We start from the raw sequence: 17311 nt of genomic DNA, 5'->3' as shown, positions 1-17311 counted from the left end.
AGAAAGAATTGAAGAGTTGTGTAATCAGCATGAGAGCAACAAGGTCAAAACAAATGATCTGGCTAATAAATATGTCTGCTTTCAAAACAACAAATTCAGTTTAATTTAATCCATACAGGAAATACATTAAGACAGTTGGCTCAAGGTTTCCATTCACTCAGCTGATAGCAGCAGTCTCACTTCAGGGTCCGGCTGAGCTGACTCACCTTCGCCGTGCCGTCCTCCTTGAGGCTGATGAGGTCTAAGTTGAACTCTTTCCGCAGACCATCAGTCTTGTTAAGGACTATCCGTCCAGTCAAACCATCCCACTGGGCCTGAGGCACAAAAACAATATACAATGAGAATGATCCACAACATTGTTTTTACTGCAGTGTCTTTCAATCATAGCCTTAATGGAATATCATGCAGCCTCAGGGAATGTGCGTCTGTAAACTCCAAAAAACCCCAAGAGCATTTTGCTGGTCAATTAAATTTTAGTTGAATGGACTATAGTGCAGAGTCTGAACAGAAACACTTGGATCATGTGCTTCAGGTTTGCCTAAATGATGAATAAAACAGTACATTACTGTAAGAAAAGCAGCACTTGCTCAGATATGTAGTAAAACAGCAATATTTATATGTAGCATTAGCAGGGCTCTCAAGTGTCACGCATTGAGAATGACAGTCACTCATTTCGGTCTTTAGTCACGCACTCCCGCTACACATTGTATTTCTCACGCGGAAAAACTATTTATAATATATTTAATATGCCGAAGCGCCCAAAATTTCTCTGGCCGCTCTCACTATGGAACCGGCAGGAATCAAGCGCGTCTCCCCTGGAGTTCTTAGTCGAGTTCTTAGCCAATCAGAAAAAAGCACTATTGTATCTGGGTAAGATTTAACGCAACAACCAATGAAAAAAAAAGCATATCCTGGAATTGTTCACGTGATTTTGCTACAACATCATCCGAAAGTTTCGTTTTACACAAACGAACACAAACGTTCGTTTTACACAAACGTTTTCAACGTTTTACACTGTTGAAAAACCTTTTCAACAGTTTTACAGCCTAGTCATATTTTCGTTATCACATTGATGACTGACATATTTGTCACATTATGGTAACTGGACTGCATTTATTTAGCGCTTTCACAGACCCAATGGCCACCAAAGCACTTTACATGTTGCCTCACATTCACCCATTCACCCATTCACTCACTGACGGCGGTGTCAGCCATGCAGGGCGCCATCCAGCTTGTCGGGAGCAGCTGGGGTTAGGTGTCTTGCTCATGGACACCTCGATCAGGTGGAACCGGGGATCGAACCACCAACCTTTTGGTTTGTAGACAACCTACATGAACCACTTAGCCACTGCCGCCCCAGCAGATTATAAACATCTCTCATAGCATAGTCGATGTTATAGGTCACTTTTAAAATCATGTCATATTTTATAATTATATCCTGGCCATGGATGCATTAATCATTGCATCTGTCTTTCAAAGATGTCAGATAAAAAGCAATTAAGCATCCCCTCATTCGCCCCGAGAGGAAAACCCCTAAAAAGGCCCTTAGAGGATGCTGGCCCAGAGAAGGTGCAGGGTAGGCCCATTAGAGGAGGAGAGAGAGGAGACAGTGCAGGTTGAAGAGGAAGAGACGGTGCAAAAAATCGTTTCTTCAGCAAGTCTTAGCAATTTTAAATAACAATAAAAATTTAAACACCGCCATTCCTGCGATCCGAAGAACCTGTACCCCCCTAACCCCCCACAAACAATTTCATTGTTTTCATTCATGTGCCTGTTTCTTGTGTTTCTTTTCTGTTTAGTTTTGTTAATCCCCTTGTTAGTTTCCTTGGTTTCTGATTAATTACACCTGTGCTTTATTTAGTTCCCTTTTTTGCTTCAGTGTATATATACTTCCTGTTTTGTTCAGTTCACTGTCGGTTATCATCTTTATGCATGTCGCCGCAATTGCATCGCTTTTTATGATGCAGTTGAAGGTAAGTCATTGGGAAAGCATGACCTGATCGTCAGGTTCCTGAGGGGGGCAAGGAGACTAAATCTGCCTCATCCCCCCTCTATACCCTCTTGGGACCTGTCTCTGGTGCTCAGCGCACTGCAGAGACCTCCCTTCGACATGTTGCAGTCAGCAGAGATAAAGATCCTGTCACTAAAGGCAGTGCTCCTGACTGCGCTGGCTTTTATCAAGAGAGGGTAGGGGACCTGTAAGCGTTTTCTGTCGACGAATCGTGCCTAGAATTCGGACCGGCTGACTCTCACGTTGTCTTGAGACCCCGTCCCGAATATGTGCCCAAGGTTCCTACCACGCCCTTTAGACACCAGGTAGTGAAACTGCAAGCGCTGCCCTCGGAGGAGGTTATACGTGGACGGAACGCAAAGCTTTAGGACCTCAGACCAGCTCTTCGTCTGTTACAGAAGCCAGCAGAAGGGAAAGGCTGTCTCCAAGCAGAGGTTAGTCCACAGGATAGTGGATGCTATTGTCTTGGCGTATCAATCCGCAAGACGTGCCTTGCGAGCGCACTCAACTAGAAGTGTTGCTTCCTCCTTGGCGTTGACTCAAGGCGCCTCGCTGACAGATATATGTAGAGCTACAGGCTGGGCAACACCCAACACATTCGCTAGATTCTATAGCCTTCGTGTAACGGCGGTATCCTCCCGTATACTCGCCCCAAGTGGCCAGTAGCGCAGGGAACCTGCTCAAGTGTCGGCTTGCTACGTCATTCTCGCCTGGTCGGCCAGATACGTGCGTCTATTTGCTCCAGTGTGATCCCCGGTTGTGTAACCCTGTTGAGTTCCTCTGTCACCCCTACGGCAGGCGTAACACTTGTATGCATTAAGGAACCTGTGCTAGACTGGGTGTCCATATGTAGCGTCCCTGCGGCAACCCCATATGTGTAAATTCCACGGTACGGCTACCCTGTCGGCTAGCCAGTGTCTTTCCCTTGGCAGAGTTAAAAAGTGATAATTTATAATAAAATATTTAATATTTAAAACAAATACTTTTGAACAGAATTGCATATATCTGCAATATTAAAAGGGAATATTAAAGTGTGGATGATTTAAAACATGCAAGTGTAGATTTTACGCTTACAGGTGAAACTCGAAAAATTTGAATATCGTGCAAAAGTTCATGTATTTCAGTAATGCAAATTAAAAGGTGAAACTAATATATTTAGTATATATAACTATATACATATGCATGATTACCTTTTCAGAGGGCCGACATTTCTGTATTTAAAATCCTTTTTTATTTATTTCATGTAATATTCTAATTTTCTGAGATTTTGAATTTGGGGTTTTCATAAGCTGTAAGCCATAATCATTAAAATTATAACTTTTGCACGATATTCAAATTTTTTTTCACCTGTTTCAGGTGAAACTTTTCACGAGTTTCACCTGTAAGCGTAAAACATTTTGTGTATCTTAGAGGTTCAAAGTTTATAAAAATGTGTATTTTTCATAATAACTTTCTTACAGCGAGATTACCCATTTTTAATAATCTTAAAATGTGTTCGTGTTTGAGGATGTTTTGTATTGATTTTAGCAAGTGTTACAGAGCTTTTTCATTTACTGTTACATTTTATCACAGGCCACCACAACAATTATGGTTATTAGGAATGGAAGATCAGACTTATACTTTTAGTTTAATGGCATAGTTCTCGATTAAGTTTAAAAATATATTTTTAAATATTTTTTATTTTTAATACATTTAATTCACACATAAGCTGTTTGAGGCAAAATTTCAAATCTTTAGGTTATATTTTCTGAATAAATAACAAGTGCTCTTCCTTACACTACACATGGTCAGACCTGACTGCATTTTTTCCCACAAAGCAAGAACATCAAGCTGGTGTACTGTCATTTCATTTCCCCTAGCTTTGTTGTGCAAAAAATGAGAGCAAGCAATCCCAGAATTCAATCAGCTGAGGCAACTAAGGAAGAGTAATAGCCTTGCTCAAGCCCTTTGATAAGTGGGTGGGATATCAGGAAAAAACACTTCTATTAGCAAGGTTGCTGTGTTTCTCAGAGCACATCTCATAACAAGAGGCTGGCCTTCAACATGTCACCAGACTTGTTCAGGGAGATACAGCTTACTATTCTGCAGCACACCTGGAGACTTGATGCTGACCTCGATGTGAACCATTTCCACCATAGCAGGGAACTGTAATAGAGCCAATGGAGACATTCAAAGGGGCATTCTAATTCTGAAATTGATTCAATGATATAGTTTCTCTGTGCCATTATTGTTATAGTTGGGGTGTGGACTATTCTTTTATATTTAGAATGGAATTTTGGAACTATAACTTTATCGTTATCGTTATAGTCCTTGGTGTGAACGTGCCTTTACTGTCATGTTCACTGAACTGCAGTGATGGTTATAAAAATGGTCGACTGACTAGTCACTTTAAATGTCTCTACTTTCTAGGGTGAGAAAGAAAGAAAGAAAAGCTTTTGGCCAGCAAATCAGACTTTAAGGATTTTTTTGATTATCTGCATTGCAATAATAAAAAATAAAAATAAAAAAAATGCCAGTTGGTATTTTAAGTAATTTTCAAATCTGGAAATAAAACAAGGTTTAGGATTTTGAGACATTTAAAACAAAGAAATTAAACAAACTTAATGAGAAATATTTCAGATTATGCACTATTTCTAGGCCACTAACCAACCAAATAAGCAAGTTTGTCACTTTGGAATAAAATCAAATACTAAGAAATTCTGAAATAAAATTTTCACAATATTTATTTATTGATTTAGTCAAATTGTTCTGTTGATAATAATATAAAAAAAAAGAAAAAAGAAATTATGAATACACTTTTTTTTCCTTTGGAATACAAGCACTGATTGTTCACAATAAGACCAGGAATGTGAATATCTTATAAACTTGCTTTAATCGGTGTAACTTTAAAGTGTAACTCGAAAATTCTCTAACACGTACTGCATAATTTGATAATGACAACACTAACTTTCCTTATTGGTTTTAAGAAGCAGAGGGTGGTGAGCCTAATGGTACCACAAACATTTTTGGTGCCGAAAATAACATAATGATACTTATTTTTCACTTCAACCCTACAATTTGGCCCCAAGCAGGGATAAATACTGTGAAAACCTCCCCTAAATGTGTCACTAGAGCTGTGGGTCTTATATTGTAATTGTATGCAATGCCGTTTCATCAGAATAGCTTTGCCAAGTCCTATGCAGTGTAATATAATCAAAGCTCCTTAAATGGGGTGTAGAAAGGTTTTTTTGTTGTTGTTGTTGTTTTTTTGCTACAGTACAGGAGCTACATAATTTAGAATTATATGGCACATAATACTTTTTTGTTAGTTATTTCTTCATAAAATGCAGCTCATAAGCAAAACCGCACTGTTCAGCATCTCCTGCTCAATGGGTCAACATAAACAAATACTTTAAAGCTGTTCAGCCTTCTGTCACAGTTGATCAGTTGCACCAAAATTCCCATTACAGTAACTTAAGTGAGTGAAAAAGACTTAAATGGACAGGACAAGCAAGAAAAATAATAAATTAAATAAAGAGGGTTTTTATTTGTCCTGGCGATTTATTAAAAGCTCTCCAGCACGGCTGCTTCTGCTGTTAAAGTGAAGAATTTCAACGGCTAAAGCACATACGCAGTTCACAGAGTGATGTGTTTTTGTATTCTACAACATTTAGAATATTTAGAATTTTCTAGAGCAGTGTCTGTAGAGAGGCCTCTTACAACAGTGTTTTATGGCTTTAATGGTGCTGTGATACAGAGTTTATGGGTCGTTAAAATATAGCATCTGGACTCATTAGCAGTTCGTCATGGTGTTGGCATGAACAGAAAACTAACTCTACATTTGCTCAATTCAAATCAAGCCTAATTAGACACTTACACACACTTAAAACCAAAGTGCATCATTTTTCAGATGCTCAACACTTTATCCATTCCCAGTTGAACATGTGGAAATGACTATAAGTAAGCCATTTAAAGGTTCATTTCCCTCAAAAGTGTAAACACTGTAGCTCCGTGGAGCAACACTGGGTCAGCAAACGGTATGGAGGTGGAGCTACCTGTTTTTTGATCAAAAAAGTACCAGAAACCCATTCCTTTTCTTCCGAGGCCAGGGATGTCCAAACCTGCTCCTGATGGACCGCTGTCATGCAAAGTATATTTTCAACTTACCTCAACACACCTGATTGGAAGTTTCTAGTATGCCTAGTAAGACCTTAATTCACTGGTTCAGGTATGTCTAATTGGGGTTGGAGCTAAACTGCCATAGGTGAATTGATTTTTAACAATAACTTACAATAATTTTAATAAATTATATATATAGATAATTTTCAGCAGTGGAATTCCTGGTGGAAAAACTACATTACTCATGATTCTGCAAAGGAATCTCCAGCAATCAGAGAATTGCTCTGCAAAAGACGCAATAGAATCAGTCTCCCTACGCTCTCAAACTACTTAATCATTTATGTGTTTAAACAATACACACAAAATATTGTTTTTATATATATAATCAGCTTCTTTAAATCAATACTTTTATCCTTCTCTTATTTTTTACTTTGAATTAATTTGTTTTTAATTTCCCTCAATAACACCATTAAGTAAGTTTTACCTTTTTGTAAGTTTTTGCTTAAAATCAATGCTTATGCAATGCTGTGATTCAACTTGCAGCTGGTTGGTTTGGTTTATGGCGTATTTTTCTAGAAGACAAAGGAAATGTTCCAGAAGCCTGTTTGAAAACAGCCAATATGTTTCCAATTTCATTTGGTGACACCAATGGTGCAGAAATTACACACTTCGGGCCCTATGTTCCACCCAGCACAATTGACATTGTACACCGACGCATGTATCATTCCTATTTTGGTCCTGACGCACAGCAGACTTTTCCCTCCACAGACGCACGTAGGTAAATTAGAGAATGAACTTGTTCTCTCGGGGGCGGTTCAGCGGTTAAATTGTGCCAACGAATTAGACCATAGATTTCCATCACTGAAACCACACATCTCTTCAAAAACCCTCTAAAGACATGTTAGCCAACCAGATGTTAGCAAATCCAAACGTACAAAATTAATGACAAGCAGTGTAATTTCCTCATGAAACATGAAAACAGCTTTAAGTTCTGTACTTTTTCTTTTTCTGGCATTGCCGCTCTGTGAATAAGGTCCAAACTGAGTACCAATGGTTTCTACGAAATGACACGGCAGACTCAAACAGGGAAACAAATTCACTCTCTGTACCGCTGAGCATTGCCGGGCCGCCCCTTCCTTAATGCAATGTGGCACTATTCATTTTTAAAAACCTCTTCCATTTCTAAAGCCGAGTCACTATGCAAGTGGAATTGAAAGCATATCTAAAAATGATACTGAAAAGCCAATTCAGAACAAGCTTACGTTCCCTTAGACAGCCATTTTGAGCTATCAAGGACATCGCTTTTTGAGTTCTCAGAGAGGATGGACACACACCCCACACTAAAACATGAAGGAGAAGTGTTATGACCCCTCAGTTCAAAGGCGGTGAGAGCATCCAGCAGTGATCTGGGACTTAAAAAAAGATGAAACCGCAAAAGTACTACTATGTCCTGAAAGCACCGCTGCCCTGAAAACATGTTTTTCATTTACAAATATATTTTTATGTAACATACGGGGTCAAAAATCTAAAGGAAATGTTGTTTAAAGTCGACAAAACGACAAAAAAAAAACAAGTACAAAACGACTGTCTGATAAATATTTCAAAATTAAGCAGTATTCACACTTTCAGTGATCATAGTGATCTACCAAATGAACTCCTTTTCAACATGAGTGGTAGCGACTGTTGCAGATATGATATGTGCATGACCATCTACGCAACTAAAGGTTTGACTTAATACAAATGAGTAAAAATGCAATGTTGCAACTACTAAAAGGAGTGACACTGAAGCTCTTGCAGTGTATCCCCTTTGAGATATTGTCGCTTTCACCGTTCTGTACGATTTATTTGTAACCACATAAAGGGATATAATCAGTGCTGTCCATCGATTAAAAAAATTAACTAGATTAATCACATTTTTTTCCGGTGATTAATCTCGATTAATCACAAAATACTTTTTAAATATACTTTATTATGTAATAATTTCACAGTTAATCTCCAAATTAATTTAGAAACAACATAAAAACAGTATATTTTAAAAACTTGTTTAATGGCATATTTTTATGAATGAAGGCCAGTACCACTGATACTAATACAGCTACTGATGTCTCGAAGAAAATTACCCCCCCCCCCCCTACATTTTAAACATTAATTATAGCCATTCAACATTACAGTGTAATTGACAGCTATCAATTTTTTTACATTTGTTAGGTTTCAAAAAATATAACAAGTTCTTTTAAGCGGACTTAAAACAATCCTCACATAAACCCATAATAAATGTCACATTTACAGTTGCCCTTCCTCATCTAACAGGTAGAAAATATTAATGCTTATTAAAGCTACAATAGTTCTTTAGTCGAGAGCAGTGAGTGATTTTTTCTGTTCCCTTTGTTCTTTGATTAACTTTACGGACAGACAGAATTAGTGGCTGCTGTCACTTTAAGACCTGCCACTGCTGCACATGACGCGGATCTCACACGCGTCTCATTCTCTTTACGTTCATTTAAGACTTTATTTAACTAATTTAAGGCTGCTCTTATGAGGACAAAACGGACAGTTCGGATGTGTTAACTGTTATTGTTCAAGTGCAAAAGAGAATGCTTTCGCATTATATCTGTGCACACACACAATATTGGCGAGCGTCTTTCTGTGCGTCGTGTGTGTGTCACATAAAGAGGACATTCACAGGCAGCGCGTTCTCTTTTGATTTGTCGCGCTTGAACGGTTTAAAAGCATTTGCATGAATAAGAGTGTGACACTAGCAAAAGAATGACAGAAAAAACGGATGCTGCGTAAATTTTTTTTATTTATATAACGCATACGATTAGTTTTTTCCAGTTTAACGCGCTAAAAATATTTAACGCAATTAACGCAGCCCTAGTTATAATAAATAAAATGATGCAATAAAAAAACATATCAGAAATTGTCATAATTCAGAGTTTGATTTGATGCATTAATAACTGCTCATCTTATTAATGATATGATGCATTATGCACTGCTGCAGTTTATATACACTTCTGTTCAAAACGTTGGAGTCAGTAAGATTTTTTTATGTTTTTTAAAAGAAGTCTCTTTTGATCAGAAGCAAAAAGTGAAATATTTTTACAATTTAAAATAACCTTTCTTTTTTAATATATTTTAAATTGTAATGTATTTCTGTGATGGCAAAGCTGCCATTACTCCTGTCTTCAGTGTCACATGATGCTTCAGAAATCATTCTAATGTGCTGATTTGGTGAAAGATTTCTTGTTATTATTATCAATGTGGAAAACAGTTGTGCCACTATAACTTTTTTTCTTTTAAACCCCAAACTTTTTAATGGTAGTGTATGCGTTTTAGCAGCAAGAAAACATATTCCTTGACAAAATAAAACTCATTTTTTAGCATTTTAACTTGATTTAATTGTAATCACTTATCACGTGTAAACACTGTTTCTTGTAAAGTTAAAAATAAAATGTCTATAATCGCATACAATTCAAATCAAGTTTAAGATTCAAATCAATTAAATGTGTTTTGCTACATAAAGGACAATATTCTCACCTCTTTAAACAAGTTCATGAAGCGCGGGCCGTACCTCCAGGGTTTGTGTCTGTGGCACTGTAGGGAGCTCACTGTCATCTGTGTGGCCCGCTGAGATGCGACAGCAACCATGAACACGGCGTCATACATGAGAGCAGCCTCGGTCTGCGGAAGGAGGGAAGAATTTACCCACAAAACATGCTCTAAATATAATCAAACTTCACATGAATACATTAATATACATGCAGAAAGTGTTTTTTGTTTACCTTTCATACAATATTGAACGTTACGTAATTGCATTTAAGTTTAATTTCCTTTCCATCTAATCACAGGAAAAGAGCTCCTCCCCTGTCCCCTGCCGCACACACCTTATGTTTCTCTGGGTATTACTCAGTGCTAAAATGTGACCTGGATGGTAAAAATAGATTTGAATAAATCTCTGGATGCTTTCTGCTTTAAGCTCTTCATGCATGTCTAATGAGGCTGAGTGTGCTAGCGGTATACACTGCCTTCTGGAGGACGGGTAGATTAGTCAACAGCGGTAAGACTTAATCCTAGTTATTCTAACTTTGCAGGATGTGCTTATAAGAAGTTAGGGATTGGTTTTAGTTCTGGTCTATATTTAAATGAGGATTTTGAGCAGTGTGATTGGCTCGTTTTACTGTGCGTTCACACAGTCAGTGTTTGGGATCGACAACTGTATTTACTAAGAGGTTTGACTGTCGGTAAGCCCCGCCCCCCTTAGTTACTGTTGCGAACTCGGACAGTCACTAACTGTCATTCAATGACAGATGTCAGTGTGAAAACCTTGTCCCAAGATGTTTTTGATAAATGTTGGACACAGAAGGACCACCTCTCGTCGAGGGGCATTCATGTGGGACTTAAATATACCATGGAGGGATATATAAAAGATTTTAAAATAAATATGGTGGTGGGTAACAAGATTCATTTGGAAGCGAGGGTTTACAGATCACAGTGCAAGCGGGAGAAGCCTCTGTTACGGCCGTCACGATCACAGACGACAACATCCAGGATCAACACTATTCATGTACCGCAGGTTAAGATTAAATTAATTTACATTTAACCAGTTTAATATGGAGAGGCACTGATTGTAGACCAGTCTGTACAAAACGTAAGAACAGTTAGCTATTTAGGTTTGTACTTTAGCATGGACTCACTAACTTTAATTGTAACTTAATGAGAGTATGACAAACGGAAAATTAATGTTTTCGTCTTCATTGGGAACCAGGTTATTGCGTCCACATCATTGGATTAATACACAGGAAGACATTTTGCATTGTCTTGTTTGGGTTTAGGAGATGGAATAAAATAAATTCCATTGCCCATCCTCTCAGGATACCTGGAATCAGTGATACAATAACTCCAGGCACATCGTTTTACCATTTTTGTAGCGTAAACACTATCAAACCGATGAGAGCTTCGGATGTTCCAATGTTTCTCTATGGCGCTGAAACTTAAAGATATCTGAGTTCCGGTCCCCGTGCAACTGATACTTAACTGCCATTGGCTCATCTGCGTTCGAGTGGAGGGACTTACCAATAGGTCAATTGTCCTGTTTAAGCAATTTCTTACAGGAGCGGATCTAATTCTATCAGTATAAACTCATAACGGAAGTCAAGACAAGACTTTTTTTTATTTTGCGATATCTAAACTGACTCCCAGAATTTGATTGCGGAAATTTAAAAAAAGTAAACTGTATTAGTACTCTCGAACAGGATTGAGCATGACAGCAGAGCGATCCTCACAGTCATAATGCCGCTCATCAATCCACTCTCAGGTTTGGGCGGTGCCAGCTGGCGCTCCATGGACCACTTCTGGATCACGGAAGCCACATACGAATCATCTAGATTCAGGAGGCGGAAGGCAGTCATGTTGACTCCACTGTAGCGGTATTGCTCAAGATCCAAAGCAAACAGATCCTGCAAAGACAACAAGAGTTTGTTCAGATTTAGTTTTGAGAGCTGTGCAAACTTTGCACAAGATATAACCTCTTCATGACATGTATTTCTTTGCCATAAGAGATGAAATGGTCCATTTAGTTTGCGGTACAGCCTTAAGCTCTTGTTAGGAGTCCATAAATTATGGTTGTGCAAAACTCAGAATTTAAGAATTGTCTCCCTTTAAATTCATAAATTGGAATTTGGATTGAATTGGCCACAACCCACAGGAAGTAGAATTGGAATTTAAATAGCAGAAAGTCGAATTTACTGAATTACTGAATTCAACAGGTAATATTATTACAATTTAAAGTAACTGTTTTCTGTTTTAATTATAATTTATTTCTATGATGTCAAAGCTGAAATTTCAGTATCATTACTCCAGTCTTCAGTGATTCTACAGAAATAATTCTAATATGCTGATTAGGTGCTCAAGAAACATTTCTTATTATTATCGTCAATGTTGAAAACAGTTGTGCAGCTTAATATTTTGTGGAAACTGTAATACATTTGTCAGGATTCTTTGATGAATGGAAAGCTCAAAAACAGCATTTGTTTGAAATAGAAATCTTTTGTAACGATGTAAAGTCACGTGAACATTTTAATGTGTTTTTACTGAATAAAAGTATTAATTTCTTTAAAAAAAAAACGTATACTACTATAACACTAAACTTTTAAATGGTAGCATATCTGCTTGTCTGTCTGTCAGGCCTTTTTGTCAAGGACTTCAGACTTTTTAAACTTCTTTAAACTTAAGGGTTTCCAAGCCAAAATTCAAATTTGTCTTGAGTTTGTCAAAGAATGACTTTCTTTTTCTATTTATAAATTCTTCCCTAAATTCAATTTCACTCTGATTCTTTAAAACCTTTTTCAACATTAGCACAAAAGCTTAGGATAGTGCGCTACTATTTCAGTTTCATGTGTCAATGAGTGAACTCAGTGAACACTGTCAAACATAGATCAGAATGAATATTGTACAGCCTGACATAAGACAGTCGATGTCACCCAGGGTGTACAAGGTAAGTCGAGATGTCAGTGGGGTTTTATCATACAATCAGTCAAGTAACAATTATAAGAAACAGCAGAAAATCACTTTACCTGCAATGCAATGAAAAGAGCTCTTATTAATAGCAAGCAGGGAGCTTTTCAGACTCACCAAAGTAGTGAAGAAGAAATGATAATACTCTGTCATCATACCCATCGACATCAGCTGCGGGGGAGAAACACAATAAAATATGTTTTTTGGGAAGAATCCAGAAGGAAAAGAAAACAAAGTCGGGTTGAGTGTGAAATAAGCCGATTTCAGCAGTATTCAGAAATAAAGGCAGCATGGCACATACTGAATTACATGACCGCTTTAAAGTACAGCTCTGAGAACCTGCTGGGTCACAGCATGCAGGAGCACTTGACTCTCATTTTCAATCCATTTCAATCAGCGGAACATTGAGTTCAACGAAAGTTCAGAACGAGAATTTATTGAAAGGATGATGAACCTGTTTGAGAAGCTCGGCAGCTACTTGGTAGGAGCAGTCGAAAATGACGTAAAACTCTTTTTCTTTCTTCATCTCCTTCAGCAGGGGGCGACTGTCACCTCCTCCCGACGCCAGCTGGCGGATACGAATCTTCAGGTTGTTTTTGGACGGAGCTTTGATCAGTTCCTGCATACGCATTAATCCTTGAAATAACAGAACACAAAAAAAGTGATCGAAGGTGGGGAGCAATGGAAGAGAAACAAACTCATCACGAGCTGCAGTAATTACACTTTTGATTTCCCTAGTGTTATAGCAGACGTTTACAGGGACCATAAATTGGGACTCATTTATTCCGTTGATACATAACAATCAGATGCATTTGGGGCTTCTCTTTAATCAAAACACTCAATCTATAGTAGCGAAAAGTAATGCATTAAGCCGCAGCAGGTCAAAATGTTATCTAAAGGTTGAACAGACCTGGGAAAGGCATTAGCAAGGGCCACCGCAGAAAATGACAGACTCAGTCAGTGTTATTAGATAATAGGATCCTCTATGTTATTTTCACTAGAATATGATTGCATATGATTGCATCTCTCTAATGATTCCAACAGACTTGATAATAGTAAAAAGTAGTAAACTATTTTAAACGTAACGTTTTTTAAATGTAAGATTTTCATCGAATTTTTATATATATATATATTTTAATATATTTTTTCAGCTGTATTTCAGTAAATAGTTTTAGTTAACAATAACAACACTTATACAGATGGGCAAACTTTATTAAGCGGCAATCTTGCAGATCACTTATTTAAGTGTAATTCTTCTATAATCTCATGATGGCTTTATTAAATCATCACAGTGTTTGGTACTTCTTTAAAATAGCTTTTATTAATTATTTCTTTACGGTAACCGAAACTTAAAGGGATTCAAACTGGATTAAAAATGAAAACCCACATTTCTTAAATTTTGTGATATTTTGAAGAAAATATATCCCATACAGGCTCAGGGAGAAAATCAATAAAAGTGGTGGCAGACTAATATTAGGGACATGAATTTCTTATAAAGGCTGTGCAACTAAATTCAGTGGCATGGATAAAGAAATATGTCAGTCATAATAACAGGTTTGGGCAACAAAATTGCTATGATCCTCAGTTAAACAAATAAAAAAAAAAACCAGATATGAAACCCCTTTTAGTTCCAGGCAAGTTATTTGCCTTGATTTAGTCTTGGCCATTTAATAACGTACTTCCAAGCAATGATAAGATCATAAATCATGCTATCAAAAGTATAGTACATAAACACAGAAAGTTGTGTGTAATTTGTGTTTTCAAACAGATGGGATGGCACACAGGAATCCAAGATAAATCACACTACAGCTGAGATGGTGTGATGTGTAAATACTAGGGTAAATTTGTGCTGGCATCTGTTCCCTGAGCTCCCCTAATGATTTCGATCCAAGTCACTGGCTATGAATCAGACACACTAATCATTTTGAAACTGGTCAATCAGACACAATTTCTATCTGGTGCAAGCAAATTGTTACAAAGACATTGCCTACAGTGTCAGCATGTTCATTTTAAGCTGTAGAAAAATAAATAGTGTAAGTGTAGAAAAAGTGTTTGCAAGGCAGTTTGTGGTTGTTTTTCAAGTTTGTCTGCATTTGATTTGCTCTCCAGATTAGTTTGATGCCATCAGGGGAACACTTGAAGTGTGTTGATGAACTATAGCATTATGCGTGATTTGCATATTACGCATTATGCTGCAGTTGCATATGCAACAATTTAGTTGGATTTAAAGTTGGAGTAACTTGATTGTGTGGTGATATTGGTGCTATGATATTTTTATAAGTTAGTATTTCCCCATCTGCATGTCTTTGATTGCATCAAAACAGAAGTCATCTCAGAGGCAGAGAAAGTTATTACATTTTGATTTGATGAAAAAGTTGAAATGATACATTTTTGATAAATTATGCACAATATTGACAATTTATTCAAAATGTAGTCAGTCACCCATTATGTCATGTTGATTTTTTAAGTGTTTTATATCTACAGTTATTGTTTGATTCTTCAGTGTTATCTTCAGAGTGAGATATCGACACATTTTATCATCACTTTGAGAGAAATAATAATAATTATAAATCTGAACAACCGTTCCAATCATGATATATTTCTTCAGTCTGCTGACACATGAGCCAAGGCCTATGAAATACATGTCTGTAATCAGCAGGAAACAATGTGGGAGGAGATCAATATTCAGTCAATATTTCACTGTTTTCAAAACAATTTTAGTTTAGAAAAGGTCACAAAAGTCGAAATATATAGAAAATGATATACGGTATTGAAATAATGCTGTCAAGAGGAAATTAAACTGATAAGGGCAAGGGCGAGGTAAACCAAACTAATCTAGAACAAAAGAAGACTTCCCAAATTAAATCATGCATTAAACACGCCAATGACACATGCAATTTTTCATTACTGTGCATTTCAATGCAGGAATTTAAAGTGGCCCTATTATGCTATTTTAAAGGTCCCTAATTAAGTTTTGAAGGTCTCCTACAATAGGTTTACATGCATTGCATCACCTTTTTTTCTCAGAGTGTCTGAAACAGTTCGATCAAGGATTTGGTCTCTCTTGGCGTTGGTTTTACCGTATCAATCTCATCCTTTGAATGTGCTTGCAAAGTGGATTTGCTTTTGTAGAGCCGAAAACAGCGTCTCCTCGACATGTCAACAACACAAACCAAAATCTTCCAGGCCTCAGCTACAACTGCAGCGTTTGAGGGCGGGTCAAAGTAGATGTTTTTCGCAGGCAGCCAATGAAGACCATAGGCTGGCAGTATGGCAGTTCAGAATCGGTTCTTTCTTTTAGGAGACAATAAATACCAAGTTCTAGATGGAGCAGGCTGATAAGTCCTTAACTAAATTTGGTAGCGATCGCATCGTCATCTACAGTACATAGCGCAGCTGATTGGTTGCTGTTGCATCAGCGGCAAATGAGCTGTGGCTCCACATTTAAATACCGGTAGTGTTGCTGTTAGCAGTCTGCAGCGCGATTTCAGAAACCCTCCACCTTCCCCAGCTCCACCTGTATCGATCTGCTACGGGAGTTAATTCATGTTACATGTGCAGCAGCAGCATCAGCAGCAGCGTGTCTTACATGCTCACAGCAATGTCTATGAATGTATTGGCAGTAGCAAGTCTCTGTACTTGCTCTGCAGCAGCAGCAGAGTAGCAGATCTATTCCACCAAGACCAAATGCATTAACATTGCCAAATCCATTACCATGCCAATCTTTTAGTGTTGTCATGACAGAACATGACATTTATCATGCATTTCGATCTTTGAGACTTTGCAGAAGTTTGTGTCTCTAAATTGGCTGTTACCGAACCAGTTACAGAACTGTTAATTGACATAAAAATACTATATCTAACATTAACAGAACAGAAAACTCTGTATATTACAAAATTGTAAGTAGACACCATGAGGGGATCCCTGCTGAAAAGACAGTTTAAACCACAAGGCACTTGCAAACTGGTTTATGCTGGATTCATATTGGTTTATACATGTTCATCAGCAAAACTTGACCAGCATGGCCTGAAGGGGATACCAGTATTCCGTTCTTGGGAACCAGCATTCAAAACAGATGATGATGATCAGCAATGCTAGGGTTAATGTCGAATTCAGTTTGAATTCCCATTTGTTTTAAATATAATAGAATGTAAATATATGTGGACATCAGTCACTCTTTCCAGCAGAAAATAGGATTTCGGTATAAATGTTGTGGCCTGCAGTGTTCCATTTTAAAGCACAAAGCTGTGAAGATCCCATTGCAGATTACAAAACCTCAAAAAGCACATTGAGCTGCCCTTCAAATATCCGTTTGTCTCCCCTTTCTAAACCATAACTGTCACTCACCTGTGCTGTCTTCATAAACCACAGTAACACACTTCCATTTGAAGAAAATGACAATGTCCAGGATAGCCCTGCTTATGGAGGTGTACTCAGGGTAGAGGTTAATGTAAAAATTGTCTTTATTGTCCACAGATGGGTGTTTCCAGCGTGTCTGGATGTGTGGCACCTCTAGAGCATTGCAAATGGATTGGACGGCACTGACCGAGGAGCTGTGAGAGGGGCCGAAGACCGCCGCAACCCCCAGGGCCAGCTGGTCACATACTGAGAGAAGAAAAATGGAGAGAGAGAGAACAGACAGGGAAAGAAAAACAGGTGACATGAGAAAATGTGTATTAAAAACAGAGA

General features: G+C 37.8%; 1 protein-coding gene across 5 annotated transcripts in view; it reads right to left on the bottom strand.

Annotated features, from left to right (window-relative positions):
- grik1a (glutamate receptor, ionotropic, kainate 1a) overlaps positions 1–17311 on the bottom strand; it is a 59327-nt gene that overhangs the window by 18377 nt on the left and 23639 nt on the right. For all 5 annotated transcript variants that reach the window (XR_013207093.1, XM_077242670.1, XM_077242673.1 and 2 more), the window contains exons 3-8: positions 16970–17227; positions 13077–13258; positions 12740–12793; positions 11392–11565; positions 9647–9790; positions 207–314 (exon numbers count right to left, since the gene is read on the bottom strand). Coding sequence is in view for 4 of the 5 variants with exons in the window: in XM_077242670.1 (XP_077098785.1) it covers positions 207–314; positions 9647–9790; positions 11392–11565; positions 12740–12793; positions 13077–13258; positions 16970–17227 (920 nt within the window). In the remaining variant the exon portion in view is untranslated. The remainder of the gene's footprint in view (positions 1–206; positions 315–9646; positions 9791–11391; positions 11566–12739; positions 12794–13076; positions 13259–16969; positions 17228–17311) is intronic.

This window comes from Siphateles boraxobius, unplaced genomic scaffold, assembly GCF_051911475.1.
Source record: "Siphateles boraxobius isolate OS27281-9 unplaced genomic scaffold, OSU_SipBor_1 25, whole genome shotgun sequence".
Lineage (NCBI taxonomy): Eukaryota > Metazoa > Chordata > Actinopteri > Cypriniformes > Leuciscidae > Siphateles > Siphateles boraxobius.
Note: the sequence above shows the minus strand (reverse complement) of the source record. Positions and strands in the feature narration are given on the sequence as shown.